The sequence below is a fragment of the Pezoporus occidentalis genome, unplaced genomic scaffold (genome assembly GCF_034315485.1).
Source record: "Pezoporus occidentalis ecotype Australia unplaced genomic scaffold, CSIRO_AGI_Poc_V1 ctg266, whole genome shotgun sequence".
Lineage (NCBI taxonomy): Eukaryota > Metazoa > Chordata > Aves > Psittaciformes > Psittacidae > Pezoporus > Pezoporus occidentalis.
Genome location: NW_026914567.1, coordinates 231,776 through 245,703, shown reverse-complemented (window position 1 = coordinate 245,703; position 13,928 = coordinate 231,776). Strand labels below are relative to the sequence as shown.

The 13,928-nt window shown below is 44.9% G+C and overlaps 1 protein-coding gene across 4 annotated transcripts in view; it reads left to right on the top strand.

Annotated features, from left to right (window-relative positions):
• The window catches only part of RPTOR (regulatory associated protein of MTOR complex 1), a 112,584-nt gene that overhangs the window by 12,256 nt on the left and 86,400 nt on the right, over positions 1-13,928 (top strand). For all 4 annotated transcript variants that reach the window (XM_062624359.1, XM_062624358.1, XM_062624357.1 and 1 more), the window contains exon 3: positions 1,029-1,111. In XM_062624359.1, coding sequence (XP_062480343.1) covers positions 1,029-1,111 — 83 coding nt within the window. The remainder of the gene's footprint in view (positions 1-1,028; positions 1,112-13,928) is intronic.

Genomic DNA, 13,928 nt, shown 5'->3' with positions numbered 1-13,928 from the left:
CTGCTGGCAAAGTGCACGTAAAGTGTTTTAAACTTCTTTTTCTGGAGTTCAGTTTGGTCCTTTTGGAGGGCTCAAAAAAGAAATCTCATGTGTTTATGCTGGGTTTTTTGTTTCCTTTTTCATTTGAGCAGTAGCTAATGGCATATTAACTCACAGCAGGCTTCTGAGGTCTGAGCAGTCACCTCCAGGGATACCTTCCACTAGACCAGGTTGCTGCAAGCCCCATCCAACTTGGCCTTGAATAACTCACTGATTTGGTTAATAGAATTATTTCTATAAAATAGCAAAATATTAGCTTCTGGTTTCTTTGAAGCTTGTTACTAGTGTCAGTTACATGGCCATGGTGTTTGAATAAAGCACACAAGATGAAGCTGTGCTGGTACGGACGGATGGGGGTAATTACCCAGTGACACAATTAACTTCTCAAACTCCAACTGAAGCGTGCTCTCTGGAGCAGTCAGCAATGGAAGCAAATGAGGCAGGATTCTGCATTCATCAAGAAAATATATTTATCATCAAATATTTAACCAGTTTAAATTTTTGTCATTATTTACTATAGAAGCCTTTTTTTCCTTACAAAAGAAACAAATGCAATGCCTTTCCTGGCTTTCAAAACCCAATTGTATTTACTGCCTTAGCAAGAGAAATCTCCCAAGTTTGACAGTCTTTAATGGTGTTTAATTTGTACTTGAGTGAAGAATCTGGGGATGCATTATTCCATGAAGAATGCAGTGTTTGTGAATTTGAAGTGGAATGTGTGCAGGAACCTGCATTAAAACATCATGAAACAATCTTTCTTGCAAGCGGAACACTGGGGAGGGACAGGATGGAAAGATTTTGGCTTCTTTCTTCTGCAAAGGGCGGTGGTGTCCATGCTTTGATGTAGACTTTGGTCTCCCAGGTTGTAGATCTGGATTCTACAGAAACACAGTTTTATATGCACATAAAATTGGAAATAATTTCTGCTACTTGTCAAGCTGAGTGATTCAGGTGTGGTCAGAAATGCTCATTTGTGTTCTCTTTCCTAGATCCTCTGTCAATGGGTCCTCAGAAAGCTCTGGAAACCATTGGTGCAAATCTACAGAAGCAGTATGAGAACTGGCAGCCAAGAGTAAGTACTCCTTGGGCTCCCCCTCTGCATAGATTGCACACAAAGACACGTGTCTGTTATGTGGCCTGGTGGTCCTGCAGCACTGGTTGCTTCCTTCCTCCATCAGTGTGAATGAATTCTTGCAACTGTTGAATTTGGTGGCTTTTCAGCTGATGCCCCTCTTGGCTCACGCTCTCTTTGCTCACATCCTGGGGCTTGTTTAAAGTTCTGCAGTGATTCTTTTAAACTGAGGTTCCTCTGACTTTATTGTGGATGTTGTGCAGTTAGTGGTTGAGGAAGGCTCTTGGGTTTGTTTTGAAACATGATTTCAGAGCTTGGTAACTGCCAATTCTGCCTAAAGCATGATGTGTGTAGATGTTTGTGAAAATGAATGTTTGGGGTAGTAGTAGCACTTTAGGAATCACAGCAGGAGTTAAAGCAACATGCAAGCAACTGGCTCATTATTTCCTCTTTGGTAACATCTCACCTTTCACACAAGGGAAGTGTTTTGCTTCTGGATCTTTCGATATTCCTGGTTTTATGTGTCTCAGTAAATAAACTACAGGAAGATCTAGAGAATAACATTTGAAGTCTGCAGCATTTTCCAAATAGATTCAAGACCTGAGCTGTAGAGTCCTCTTCTCTGTTAACATTCCCCAGCATGTTCATGTCCTTATCTGTATGCTCTAGGCAGTTTGGATAAGAATATTCCTCTTCAAAGTACCTGGACTATTGACTACTAAACCATAAATTTATCATTATAAGCATGGAATGTGTAAGCAGAGCAGAAATAGTAACTTCAGTGAATTAACCTACCTGCAGGGGGGCTGTAGTTTATATTTTCCCTTATGATGTGGTCTGCACACTAATCTGGTCTTCATTTTCTTAAGGAAACGTGGTTTCTTTTCTTCCTTTTAGATTGTTTTCAGTAATGATGTGTGGGTTTTGTCAGCACCAGGGCTGTACTTTCTGTTTCTATCATTACTCACTACTTTATTTAATGTATAAATAATCTACTGAGTGTCTCTGTAACGTCTGTTTGCATTAGTGTAAGAGTATGGTCTGTAATTGGGAAAGTTCCTGGTACTTCCCTGTCCTCTCTATAGGATGCCTGGAAGGAGAAGGCCCTTGTGTTAGCTGTGCCTTTAGGTATTTGTAATCAGTCCTTCTATTTAAATAGAGATGGGGTCCAGGCATTTACTTGTTTGTTTGTCATTTATAAAATCAATGCAGAGAAATTGCCCCCCGCTGAGGATCTGAGAGTGTTTGTCACCAGAAACAGGCTTGTTAGCATGTGTGGGGTTAGAGGCTGTGGGTAAATGTTGTCGGGTGCATTCCAGGTCCCTCCTGTACTTTTCAATTCAAACTTGATGGAAATAATATTATATTCAGAACAATTTGAATGTAAATGCAGCTCATGCTGGTTCTTTAGCTCTTTGTGTGGCATTTCCCTGCTCCCTTATTCAGGGCTGGCTGGCTTAGAGCTGGGTTTATCATTGAGTAAAAGCTCAATGTCCTGAAGGAGACTTACTGGGTTTAGTGGAGAGTTGCCCACATTATTAAATCTGTGGGGTAACTGTCCATGGGAATGTTTTTTCCTGAAGTGTTTTGTAAGTGTATTTACATAAGGACTTGTCTCAAAGCACAGATGATGTATATTTGAGACTGAGGCTTTCCTTTTGCGATTTTCCTGGTTTTCCTCTTGGTACATTGACTTTTTTTTCCCTTAAACTGTCTCTTGCAGCCCAAGAATTGGGCAGAAAACTCAGATAGTGTCTGAAATCCAATAGGAGAGGGAAACATCTTGATGCAAAGGTGAAAACAAATCTTCTTCTCTGCTCTTTAATAATGGAGCCCATATGACTGAGAATGAGGGTGGGCACCAGGGAGCAGTGGGGCCCTGTGTGGGCAGACCTCATCTCACCTCATCGTGAAGGGTTTGCAGGGAGCACAAGGCAATCACTGAGCTCAGCTGCTTGTGTGGAAGGTGCCGGGTTCTGGACAGTAAATCAGAGCCCTGTGGAGCATTGCAAAGCTGAACACGCACCGGTTTATTGAGCTCTACAGGGCCCTTGAGTTTTCTGCAGTAATAAAGAGCTGATGTGCCATCTGCAATAAAACAATAGGAACATTATTGAATTTCCTAGACCTTTCATATAAATACTAATACATCTAGTTTTGTCTGTTTCTCAGTGGTTTGGGGTGAAGAATTGATGGAAGGAGGCCAATCTGGGGAAAGCCAGGCACTCTGCAAGAGAGACCAGGTCATGACATAGCTGATGTCACTGGGCTGTCAGCAGGGTCCTGCACTAGGAAACGCCTCCTCAGTGGCTGGGGGTGAGTGTGCATGTGGAGGGAGCCCCTGCTCAGGGGACGATGTCAGCAGAAAATGCTGTGTGAAGCCCTGTGACAGCCCTTCCAGTGCAGCCCCTGTCTGCTTATAACCTTTGGAGGCTGTTCAAATGCACTAAGTACAAACAGCTTAGATGAAAAAGCTTAACAAGGGCTAAGCGTGAAAATTCTGTTTCTGGAGACTCCCAGGCTGAGGCATATTTTCTTCCAGCTCTTATCGAGTCCCTTTCTAAATAATCTATCAGCTTGCCATTGCCTGAAGTATTTGTCCTGATTAAATTTAAGGCTTTGCTTTATTGCTGTGTAGCAACATAAATTTGTGTGCTGCAGGAGTAAAAACCACTTCAGCTGTTGTTTCATCTGCAAAATGCTGCAGTTAAACAATATCCTGTCATTTCATTGCAATTCTCAGAAGAAAATTTCACTGGGGGAAGAGGGGAGATGACAAAGCTGTTGCCTTTATCTGTCTTCATCAAGAACTGACGGAACAAGTAAGAGTTATTTGAATTCAGTGCAAAGAGAATTTGGATGCTAGGGAGAAAGTGGAAAGAAAAACAAGACAGCTCTTACCTAGAGTTACCTTGGGTCATAGGGTTTGATTTCCACTGGGCATGGAAGGGGTTAACCCTGAGAGTAATCTGGAAAGCAGGCTCAGTTATGGGAGGTAAAAGGGGCTGCTGAGGCAGCTGAGAGGAGGAGAAGAGTGAGAGAGCCCAGGACCCCCCTCCCTCCCCAGATGCAGCCTGATGGAGGCGAATAACCTTCCCTGGGATTCTCTTCTGGCCAATGAGGGTCACTGGGGGGGGGGGTAGGAAAGGAAATGGGTGGGGAACCCCATGGACAGCACCTTCTATCACTGTAATTGCCCAGAATAAACCACTTTGAATTTCCACTGGAGATCCTTCATGTGCTCTGGATTTCAGCTGTTTGGATAAGAATCGATCTGTTCAAATCGTATTTCTCTGCTGCTGGTCTTCATCTCTTCCCCTTTGCAGAGCAGTGCCTGTGTTAGGGGCAGTGCTGTGTAGGCGACCAGGGAGAGCAGTATTTTGCTGGTGCTGGCAGTAAGTAGCAACCATTTTCCCCCTTGTCTGGATGCAAATTCAGTTTTCTTGGCGGCGGTACACATTGTGCCAGTCAAAAGGCAGGAACTTTCCTTAGTTTAAAAGTCATCAGACTTTGTTTGAAACAGGAATAATAGACTATGAATTCCGAATGCTGCTGCAGTGGATGCTTTATGGAGATACAATTGCTAGCGGGCATTTTATGAGCAGAAGTTACTCTTACTTAAGTCCCAGTTTACACGCATTTACCAGCAGAGCTGGGACCTGGGCTCTTTGTTCCAGCACTGCAGAGTGCTGCAGCAAAGGGGTGAGTGGAGAGGTGGAGGTGGTGCTGCTGCTCTCTGCACAACACCCTGGTCCTTTCCATGTGGACCAGCTTGGGAGTGTGGCTTTCTGCATCCTCTTGCCTGGAGTTCTCTGGGCTGAGCTGTAGTACAGGGAGCACCATTTACACTGTGTAAAAGGATCCTGGTGTGTGGCACTGCGCACGATGCTGTGAGGTGAGGCTGCTCTTTGATTGCTGCTGCTTTAGAAGGGTGCCAGACTTTCTCTTTTTCCCTCCCTTCTCTCATAATGGACACCTCATCACTTGGCTTCGGGCCTTCCCCAGGCAATAAAGTTTCCTTCGTTTCCATTGCAGTGTGTTTGCCTTTGAGAATGGGGCTGTGTAGCCAGAGCAGAGCTGTAGGTTGCATGATGCCCATGTTACATAATTCAGGATGTGGTATGAGGTGCTCTGGAGCATATGCTGATTAAATTTGCATGAAATTATAGATTATTTTTTCTTTCTGTTGGCAATGGCTATGACCAGTTTCTTTCTTTAACTCCAAACTGACCAGAAAACTCTCAAGACCTTTCTTTCTCTCTCATGTCACTTGATGAGCCACCCCAAAGAATTATTTTCCCCTTATTCCCACTTGCCTAAATAAAACAAGGTCATTGCAATATTGAGTTTTCTAATTCAAATTTAACTCCTTGCTGTCCCCCTTGTTCTCTTCCTGCTTCCTCCTTTTTTGCTAAGGCAGTCGCCTGCACTGTTTTGATTGATGGAATTAGCTGTATTTCATTATAGCTCTTCCTGAACATTAGTGCCACTTACTGAGAGACAGGCAGTAACACATCTGAACTGGCAGATCGAGGCATGTTCGAGGGCTTTCCACCCATTTCATTTACGTGGTTGTACCTATTTTTTCACTCGGCTCAAAGAGGTGACGTAGCCAAGGAGGAGCAACTGCAGCAATCCCTTACTGGAGTGGGCCTAAGGGAACTGAGGACCTCAGTACTGATCCCAGGCAGGCCTGGCTGCTCCTTCTCTGTGGGGCATTAATAGATATGGTAGGTAGTTAACTGAACTGTATTCCCGATTCTCCCAAGCTGTTGGTGCCAGGTTGAGTCTCCCAGCAGCGTGTGTCCCATTGTGCTTAACTATGCAGGGTTTTAAATAAAGGGGTATCCAATTTTTCCCTAATCCAGCGTAGTAGGTGGAGTGCTGCCTCCTGCAGCTTCCATCCACCCACAAGGGATGGTCTGTGAGGAGTCTCCTACAATACAGATAGATTGTATTCTTTGTGGCAAGCTTTCAAGGAAACACTGATGCTTTTCTGATCAAACGAGGCTGCCTCTTTCTCTCTTCTTGTCTGCTTCCCAGCAGTTTTAATTTCAAAGAAGTGCAGCCGAGATAGTTGAAACAGGTAATTTGAAGCCTCCACCTTTTTGGTGCCTGTTTTCTGTTGTCGATGCTGTTGTTTCCCTCATTAGATATCTCTGGGCTTTGATACAGTTCCTGAGGTTTCCTTCCTTGCATTGCTTCTTTCTGCCTAATGAATTGGTAAGTTGCTGCTGCACATCAAAGGTTGAGCATTTCCTACAGAGTGACTAGTTAAGCAGGAAAGATAATTGAACACATGGCCTAATTATTGGTCTCTGTGAGTCATGCTTTGCCTTCATTTCTGTAGGGTTTTTCTTTTTAAAACAACAGCAAATACTAATTGCTCTGGCAAAAGATCCTGTAGAATTCCAAAGGGGAAAATGGAAGAACTTCATCTCCCTGCTCTGCAGATGTGGGAACATGTAACAGTAACAAAAAAAGCAGATGAGGAATTAAAAAAAGACACTGTGACCTTGTTTAACAAAAGCAGGTTTTCCTAAGAGGACTCTGTTGTTTCTGAGTTCCCGACAGCCTCTTGAATTTGGCAGCTCTTTGAGGCTCTGCAGAATTGCTGCTGTATCAAGCCTTTGCTGTCTTGTTAAAGATCAACTGTCTTCAGCAGAAAGCAGCAGTTTTTCCAGAGGGGAAAAAAAAGTCTGTTGTAGAAGAGGGGTCAACAAGTACAATTGCAAAACCACTCATTCATGTTCTCATTCTACCCGAGAGGTTGTGCTGGTACTGCTCTGGGTGTGACTGTAACCCTGTGCTGTTGTTACAAGATGTCTCCCTAGAAGCAGGGGTGGTTGAGCCAGAAAAGCACAGGTTGTCAGTGCGGTGGATGCTGAAAGCCACTTTTTTGTGTCTTGGGATTACTGAGAAAATTAGGGCAAATAAAGCAGGAGTTCTGACCTGTAGTTCTGTGATAGTGCTCTGCAACCTTGCCATCTGCTCCTCCCCGGCACAGCATGGTCCGGGAGGACACAAGCCCAGGGTTCAGTTTAAACCACCACCAAAGAGCTGCTTTCAGCTCTTTTGGGCTGAAGAATCTGAACTGGGCCACCTATTTTCTTCTGCCTCCAGGGCACTGAGCGCCCAGAGGAAGTCCCAATGAACAACTGTAAAGATTTTAGCACCTGAACCCACTGCATGGGCTGCCTGGAGTTTTGTGGCCTGAATTGTAGCAGTAGGTGCTGCTGAAGTAACTGCTTCACGTGGGAGTAGCTGTACCACATGTACATAAAGCTGTCCTAAAGCAGTGATAACCAAAGGATTTGGGTGTATGCGGTACAAGCGGGGAGTCTGCCTGCTGCAGTTCTGGGGCTTGGTCTGGGTAGAACGTGTTTTAATTCTTTTGATAGTGGAAAAAATAAGATAAATCTTTAACAAAGCACTAAAAATGAAGTGGAAGCTGTGAAATTGCAGCAGTTAATGTAGTTTATACTGATTTTGCTGAGATTCTTGTGGAAAACTGAGACACAGAAAGGGAAACAGATACAGGCATGGGCTGATGTGGAGAAACGTGTTCAGAAGATGTAAAGACAGCAGTCTTTCAGTGACCATGCTTGCTCTTGCTTTGCTTTCCTCAGTCTTCTGACAATAGGATCCATTCACGTTTTCTATTTCCTCTCTTTTTGTTTTGTATTTTATCATCAAAATGAGGCCAGAATTGGCAGCAAGCAAGATTTGTGTACTCCAGGGTATTTCCATATGACCATTGTACTCTTCATGGTGGTTTGTCCTGAGGTGGGCAGAGAGACCTGATATTAGAAAGGCTTCTTGCAAGAGATAAGCAGCTCTGGGGCTCCAATCTGATTAACGTTTTTCTGTAATTACCACCCAGCCTCTGTGTGACCTATTTAAAAATCCCTTGTCTTTGTGTTCCTGCGAGCTGTGAATCCTGGGGATGGGAGACGGGGAGAAGCTGCTTGCATAGACCCTGGTGCTCTTTACCCAGTGAACACCACTGGATATCCACCGGGGTTGAGTCACTGCAAACTTGGACATGCAAATGATTCTGTATTAGGCAACTGAAGCTTCTTTCTGAATAGGCATGAATTTTGTGCAAAACTTAGAGCAGTAACAAAGAAAACTGGTTACATTTTTATATATCCCTAAGGCAGAATGAGGAAAGCCTGAAATACTTTGGGTTTAACTCCTTTCATAGGGATCCTATCAAAGCCTAAACCTCTAAATGGTTGTTTTTCCTTCTCCTGACTCATTAGGCTCTTTGTTAATCTGCGCATTGCTTCATTAAAGCATTACTCTGCAGCCAGAGGAAAACCTGAAATTACTAAATAATTACTTAGCATTGAGAAGATGAACTTCTTGTCCTCGCCTGAATACAGCTCAGTTGTTCCTCCTGGTGAAAATGAGCAGCTTTGACCAGCACAGAAAGATGAGTTTGAGGATCTGCAGCCTAAGCTGGGCTCCAGGTGGTGTCTAAGTTTATATTTAAGAAATGGGGAGATGCAGAGCCTGGAACTTTAAAGAGCTCTTAAAATAGCGGTTATAAAGAAGGAACAGTGCTCAAATGACGCTGCTGCTTAGGAGCGCTGGTATTTGACTAAGCAGGTTTTAAGGATGTGTCCTGGTGTGTACTCCAAATCCTGTCAGAGCATTTTGTGCTGTGCCCCATCGCAGCCATCACAGTGGCATCAGGCTGAGGAGCAAGATCTGGTGTGTAAGAAGCAGCTTTAAGTTGTTTGACAATTCCTTCTGTTTAAAAAGAACCAGTTCCTTACCAGCCATCTCGGGACCAGCAGGGTAGGCTGGGGGTTGAATCCTGTACATCTTGGAGCAAACTTGTGTGTAGCAGCTGGTAATTGCAGAGAAACACCCCTGTCACTGAATCTGTTGTAGCATACTCAAGGTTAGTAGTCTTGGTTGTTGTCTTCCCTGTCAACATCAGCTCTCAGGAACACAGTGCTCAAAGGAAGTTTTTTGGAAGCATTGGTGAATCCTGAATCCACATAATGAGGATCAGGTGCTTTGGAATTCATTTCACATTGGACTTAAAAGCAAGGTCAGAGGCTCTGCAGAGGAAAGGTAAAGTCACTCCACTGCTGACTCCAGTCCAGTGAATAAATGCTCCACGCTTACAATGCATTTGCTCTGAGACAGCTGGCAAATGAAGCTGTTGGAATCTTGGGCTGCTTGTGAGTATCCTGGCACAGAGGAGAGGGAGATGGATTTTTAAAGGCAACCAGATACCTGCTGAGGACTTGCCAAAGACTTGCAAGAGTCTTCCTTAGGGCTTGGTTTAGCATTTGAGCTGAGGTGTCTGTGAGTCACAGTGCATGTCACTGTAATTAATATTTTTCAAGTTAGCAGTAACTATTAATTTTATCAGAACCATTTTTTTATGGCCTGTGTTAACCAGGTTAAGCTGTTGCTCACAGCATCCATTTGGGATTTCCAGATGCTCCCTTGTATTTAAATATGCAGCTTTTTTATTATCTATGATTAATCCTCGGAAGTTTACATCGGGGTCATTTCATATGGCCACAGCCTAAGATCAAACCACCTAAAAGGTGTTTAAAAAGAAGTAAATAGAAAGCTTGCAGCCTGTGAATGTGGCTCAGCCCCATTTGTATTTGCCTGCATGTCTCTAACCTGAGAGTTATTGTGGCCATATCAGCCTGCACTTAGAGGCAATTGAGTTTATGATGGATTGGTAGTAGGAATAAATTGAAATCACTTCTCACACTGCTGAATCGATCTCTGAAGTTACCACCTAACGTGCTTCTGCAGCTCCTCACGTCTCGGCTGCCACGTTCTGCAGGCTGGGACCCAGCACAGCACCATCCTGCTCTGGCACTCAGTGTAAGGACACTGACAGCAAAGTTGCATCCGTGCAAGTGTGGTGATACTCCAACCCCCCTGTGAGTGCAGGCTTCCCCCTCAGCTCCTTGCTAGGCAGGTTTGCCAGGTCCCTTGGGACAAACCTCTCCTTCCCAGGCATGGCAGCAAACTGGAGTGGCTGTGGGGTCCTGTGAGGCTGTGAAGGGTTTCTGTTCTACTGAGGTCGTGCTGCTGTTTTCTCTGTTTGGGATGGATGGGGAAGGCAGCAGCAGTCGGAGTACCCTGCTTTTGGATAAAATGGCAGCTCTCCTTTAGGGAAAAGGATCCGGATTTATGACAAGGCATGCTTGTTATTAATGTAGCAAGGGTTATTCTAAACAGACGCTTGGATGGGGAAGTGCAGAACATGTCACTACATGAATTCCAAAGATTGAATGTACTCCTGGCTGATTTCCTGAGAAAGCCAGGCTTTTACAAGCATGCAGTGTGGGGTTGCATCTTGCACCTACCCAACATCCCAGCACCATAACGCATCACCTGCCCTTTGGAAATGAGGGGGAGAAAGTGGGATTTAAATGTACTCCTCAACATTGATGTGGGAAGAGCTGGGTGGAGGCAGGGACAGGCTGTGCTGCTGCTCTGGTCAGCTGAGCCTCAGCCCAACTCCTACTCAACTCATTAACAGCTCATTAACAGCTACCAGTTAGGGAGGGCAGGGAAAACACCCTTAACACCCAAATCCTCAGCCTGAGATTGCATCCGATGAGGTGAAAACACAAAAATGAGCAGTAAAGTTGAGGAAAATTTGGCTTGATTCCACAGTTCAGGAGAGAAGAATTTTCTGTGTAGATTGTTCATTTATTGTGAAACTGTGCAAAACTAAAAGTGTTCTTGTACCGTTCTAAATTTGTCTCTTCTTTGACGTGTTTCCAAAGCCTGTGCAAATTCAGGATCCTAAATCTTTCTTTGATGCAAGAAAAAAGATGTGGTTTAGTAAGTATTAAAATTAAATCACGGTAAATCACAGGATTGAGCTATTAATAACAGGTTTGGATGCTCCAAAGAACAAAGTGGTTTTGTTATGAATGAAGTGTGTAGTTTCTAGCTAAAACAGCTTCAACATCAGAGGACTTGGGAGCAGGCCAAAGCAGTGTCATATCTAGGGGGAGAAAAAGAAGAGTGGGTAGAACAGGAGCATGAAAAGTCTGTAGTAGTGAAGTTAACTGAAAGTAAATTAGTGGGTAGGAGCTCATAGTGAAAGTTACTGGGAACCTGAATTGTCAGTGTGTTTAGGAAGAGTTTGTGGAAGAAGGGGCTTAGAGAGGGTGGTGTCAGATGCAGACCCACAGGGGTCTTGGGAGAAGCTCAGCCTTTCAGTAGAGGTTTATCCCTCCCTTAGATTAATCGTGGTGCTGCCCCTGCCAAGAGTAGGGTGAGTGAGATGTGGTGACTGATGGGGCAGCGACTGAGATCTCTCTGGGCAGGGATCTGGGCTGCGCTGGAGAACAGGAGCTGTGCTGGTCTCATCCAGGACCCTGGTGGGTACCCAGCCAAGGTGGACTCCTAAAAACCTCTCACATGAGGAACCTGAGCATGAACCTCACACGCTTGATGGCTTCTGAGCTGGAGGGGGATTGTGGTGGTTTACTGTTCTTCACATGCTGTTCTTCCAGGAGTTTATGAATGTGGAAAAGTTTGAAGTGGTTGAAAGCAGGGGTTGAACGGTGCTGTCCTGTGGCAAGGACATGTCTGTCTGAGGGCTTAGTGAAGCTGTTTCTGGTCTTTTGCTCTGAATGTTGTCAGTGGATGTTTTTGTTTTAGTTTCCCTGGTTCCTGTGTAGGAAGAGATAATAGCAACCAAGAGAAAATGGATAATCCATAATTGGTCTCATTTAGAGGCCCCTGTCGCATGCAGCTTCTGCATCGTTTCTCCTGGCAGATGCACATCCCAGGGCTTTGAATCATTCCTTGTGTGAGCGCTATTTGCACACCTGAGAAACCCACCAGACCACCTGCAAGGTGTGGGTGCTTGCTGGGTCTCTGCAGTGGCAATGTGCTTTGGGGCTTCTTTCTTGCTTCCTTAATGATTTCTAACTCTGTACTTGCTTTCCTGACTGTGATGGGCTGATGTGTGTGCAGAACACTCCCCATGCTCCCAGGATCTTGCTTGGAGTGCGAGGATGGAGTTCAAGGCCAGTTGTTCTCTGTAAAATCAGAAAGCTGTTTGTTCCATGTAACCCAGCTTTTAAACATGGTGGTGGATCTCCTCTTCCTCACTGCTGCTGAAGCACTCCCTACTGCAGGGTCTGTCCACAGTAATTCGGAGTAACCCTCTGGCATCACCAGCCTGCTGTTTTTCTGCTCCCTGCTTTCCAGTGGTGGTTATGAATGTGTTGGGTGATTTGGGCTACAAAACCGATCCCCTTGAGCTTCACAGCGACTTCCCTCCATGGACAAAATTCATGCTTTTCTCCCCCTGCTGCCTGTTTTAGAAGCAACTCTTTACATATGGACTCCTCCAGATCTCGTGTTAAGATCTTGCTAAATGTCTTTGGGGATCAGAATTGGTTTATATCAAAAAGATACGTTCTCTCATCTCCGTGCGCTTTGATTTCTTAAACGCCCCTCCAGAAGATAAGAGTTTAATTAACAAAAGTGTGGCATCCTCATTGCAGATGCTAAATGGGCTCTTCCCTGCGGGGGTTATTCATGGTTCTGTTTGTTTATTATCCCTACCAATGTGCTCAGCACAGATCTGGGAACGCTCTGGATTTCCTCTGGATTCATTTACATCGGTGCCTACTGCTGCCACGCTTCCTGATGCCCTGACAGCCTTCAGCTGAGGTTACCCTGCGCAGTAATGTAGTACCTGAGTTAATTTAGTTTACACCCTTTGTTCTGCCACTCCTGCAGATGCTGTATGGCTGTGGGAGGTCCGGTGGCCTTGTGTCCTGTGGTGGCTGTGGTTGGTGATGGCTGTGTTGACCTGTAGCTGCTTCCAGCAAGTTACACCTCAATCATGGACTTCCCAAAGCTTATTCCCAGCTCCTGGTCAGCCAGAGCAGCTACTCATGCTCTGCATGAGCTTTCTTCAGGTCCTTTTGCCAGTCCCTGGGTATCTTGCAGGTTTTTTTTCATTCTCCAGAACAATTGTACAGATACAATTAAAGATTTCCTCATAGAATCACAGCCTGGTTTGGGTTGGAAGGGACCTTAAAGCTGTCCGACGCATAGCCACCTATTTTATATGTCTAAGCCTGTTTGTTCCAGACACTGGGAGGAACATGTTGCATCAAACTGGCAGTTGCCCCATAAAAGGTGGAAACGGAATTAATTCAATTTTACATTTTTCGCTTAAAAACTGAATCCAGGGGGTTCAGTGTCTGTCATTAACAGGTCTTCAGACACCTGAGAAACATCTCTGGCTGCATTTTATTCTTTGCACAGCGTGAGCAGCAGGTCAAGGGAGGGCATATAGGGATAGGACAAGAGGGAATGGCTTTACACTCATATTGGCTCTTCCCTGTGAGGGTGCTCTGGCACAGGGTGCCCAGGGAAGCTGTGGCTGCCTCATCCCTGGCAGTGCCCAAGGCCAGGTTGGACACAGGGGCTTGGAGCAAGCTGCTCCAGTGGAAGGGGTCCCTGTTAGAACTGGAGGAGCTTTAAGGTCCCTTCCAACACAAACCAAACCCTTCTATGACCTTGATCCCCTGAGCAGTAGCAAGGGGTTTGTGTGCTGGGCTGGAGGCTCTGGGCACACACAGCCAGGAGGGGAAGCACAAAACCTGCACATCTTTGGCTCTCAGAACTGCCAGTTTCACAACTTCTGTTTTTCAGTAACTTATTTCTTTGGAGGGCTTTTTAGATTTCTGTTTTTCAAAGTCAGGCATTGTTCCAAAAAACACTCTCTTGGAATAATTGGATTGCTTTGATTCCTTGTAATTAAATCACGCTAAGAAGGCTGACTGTGCGC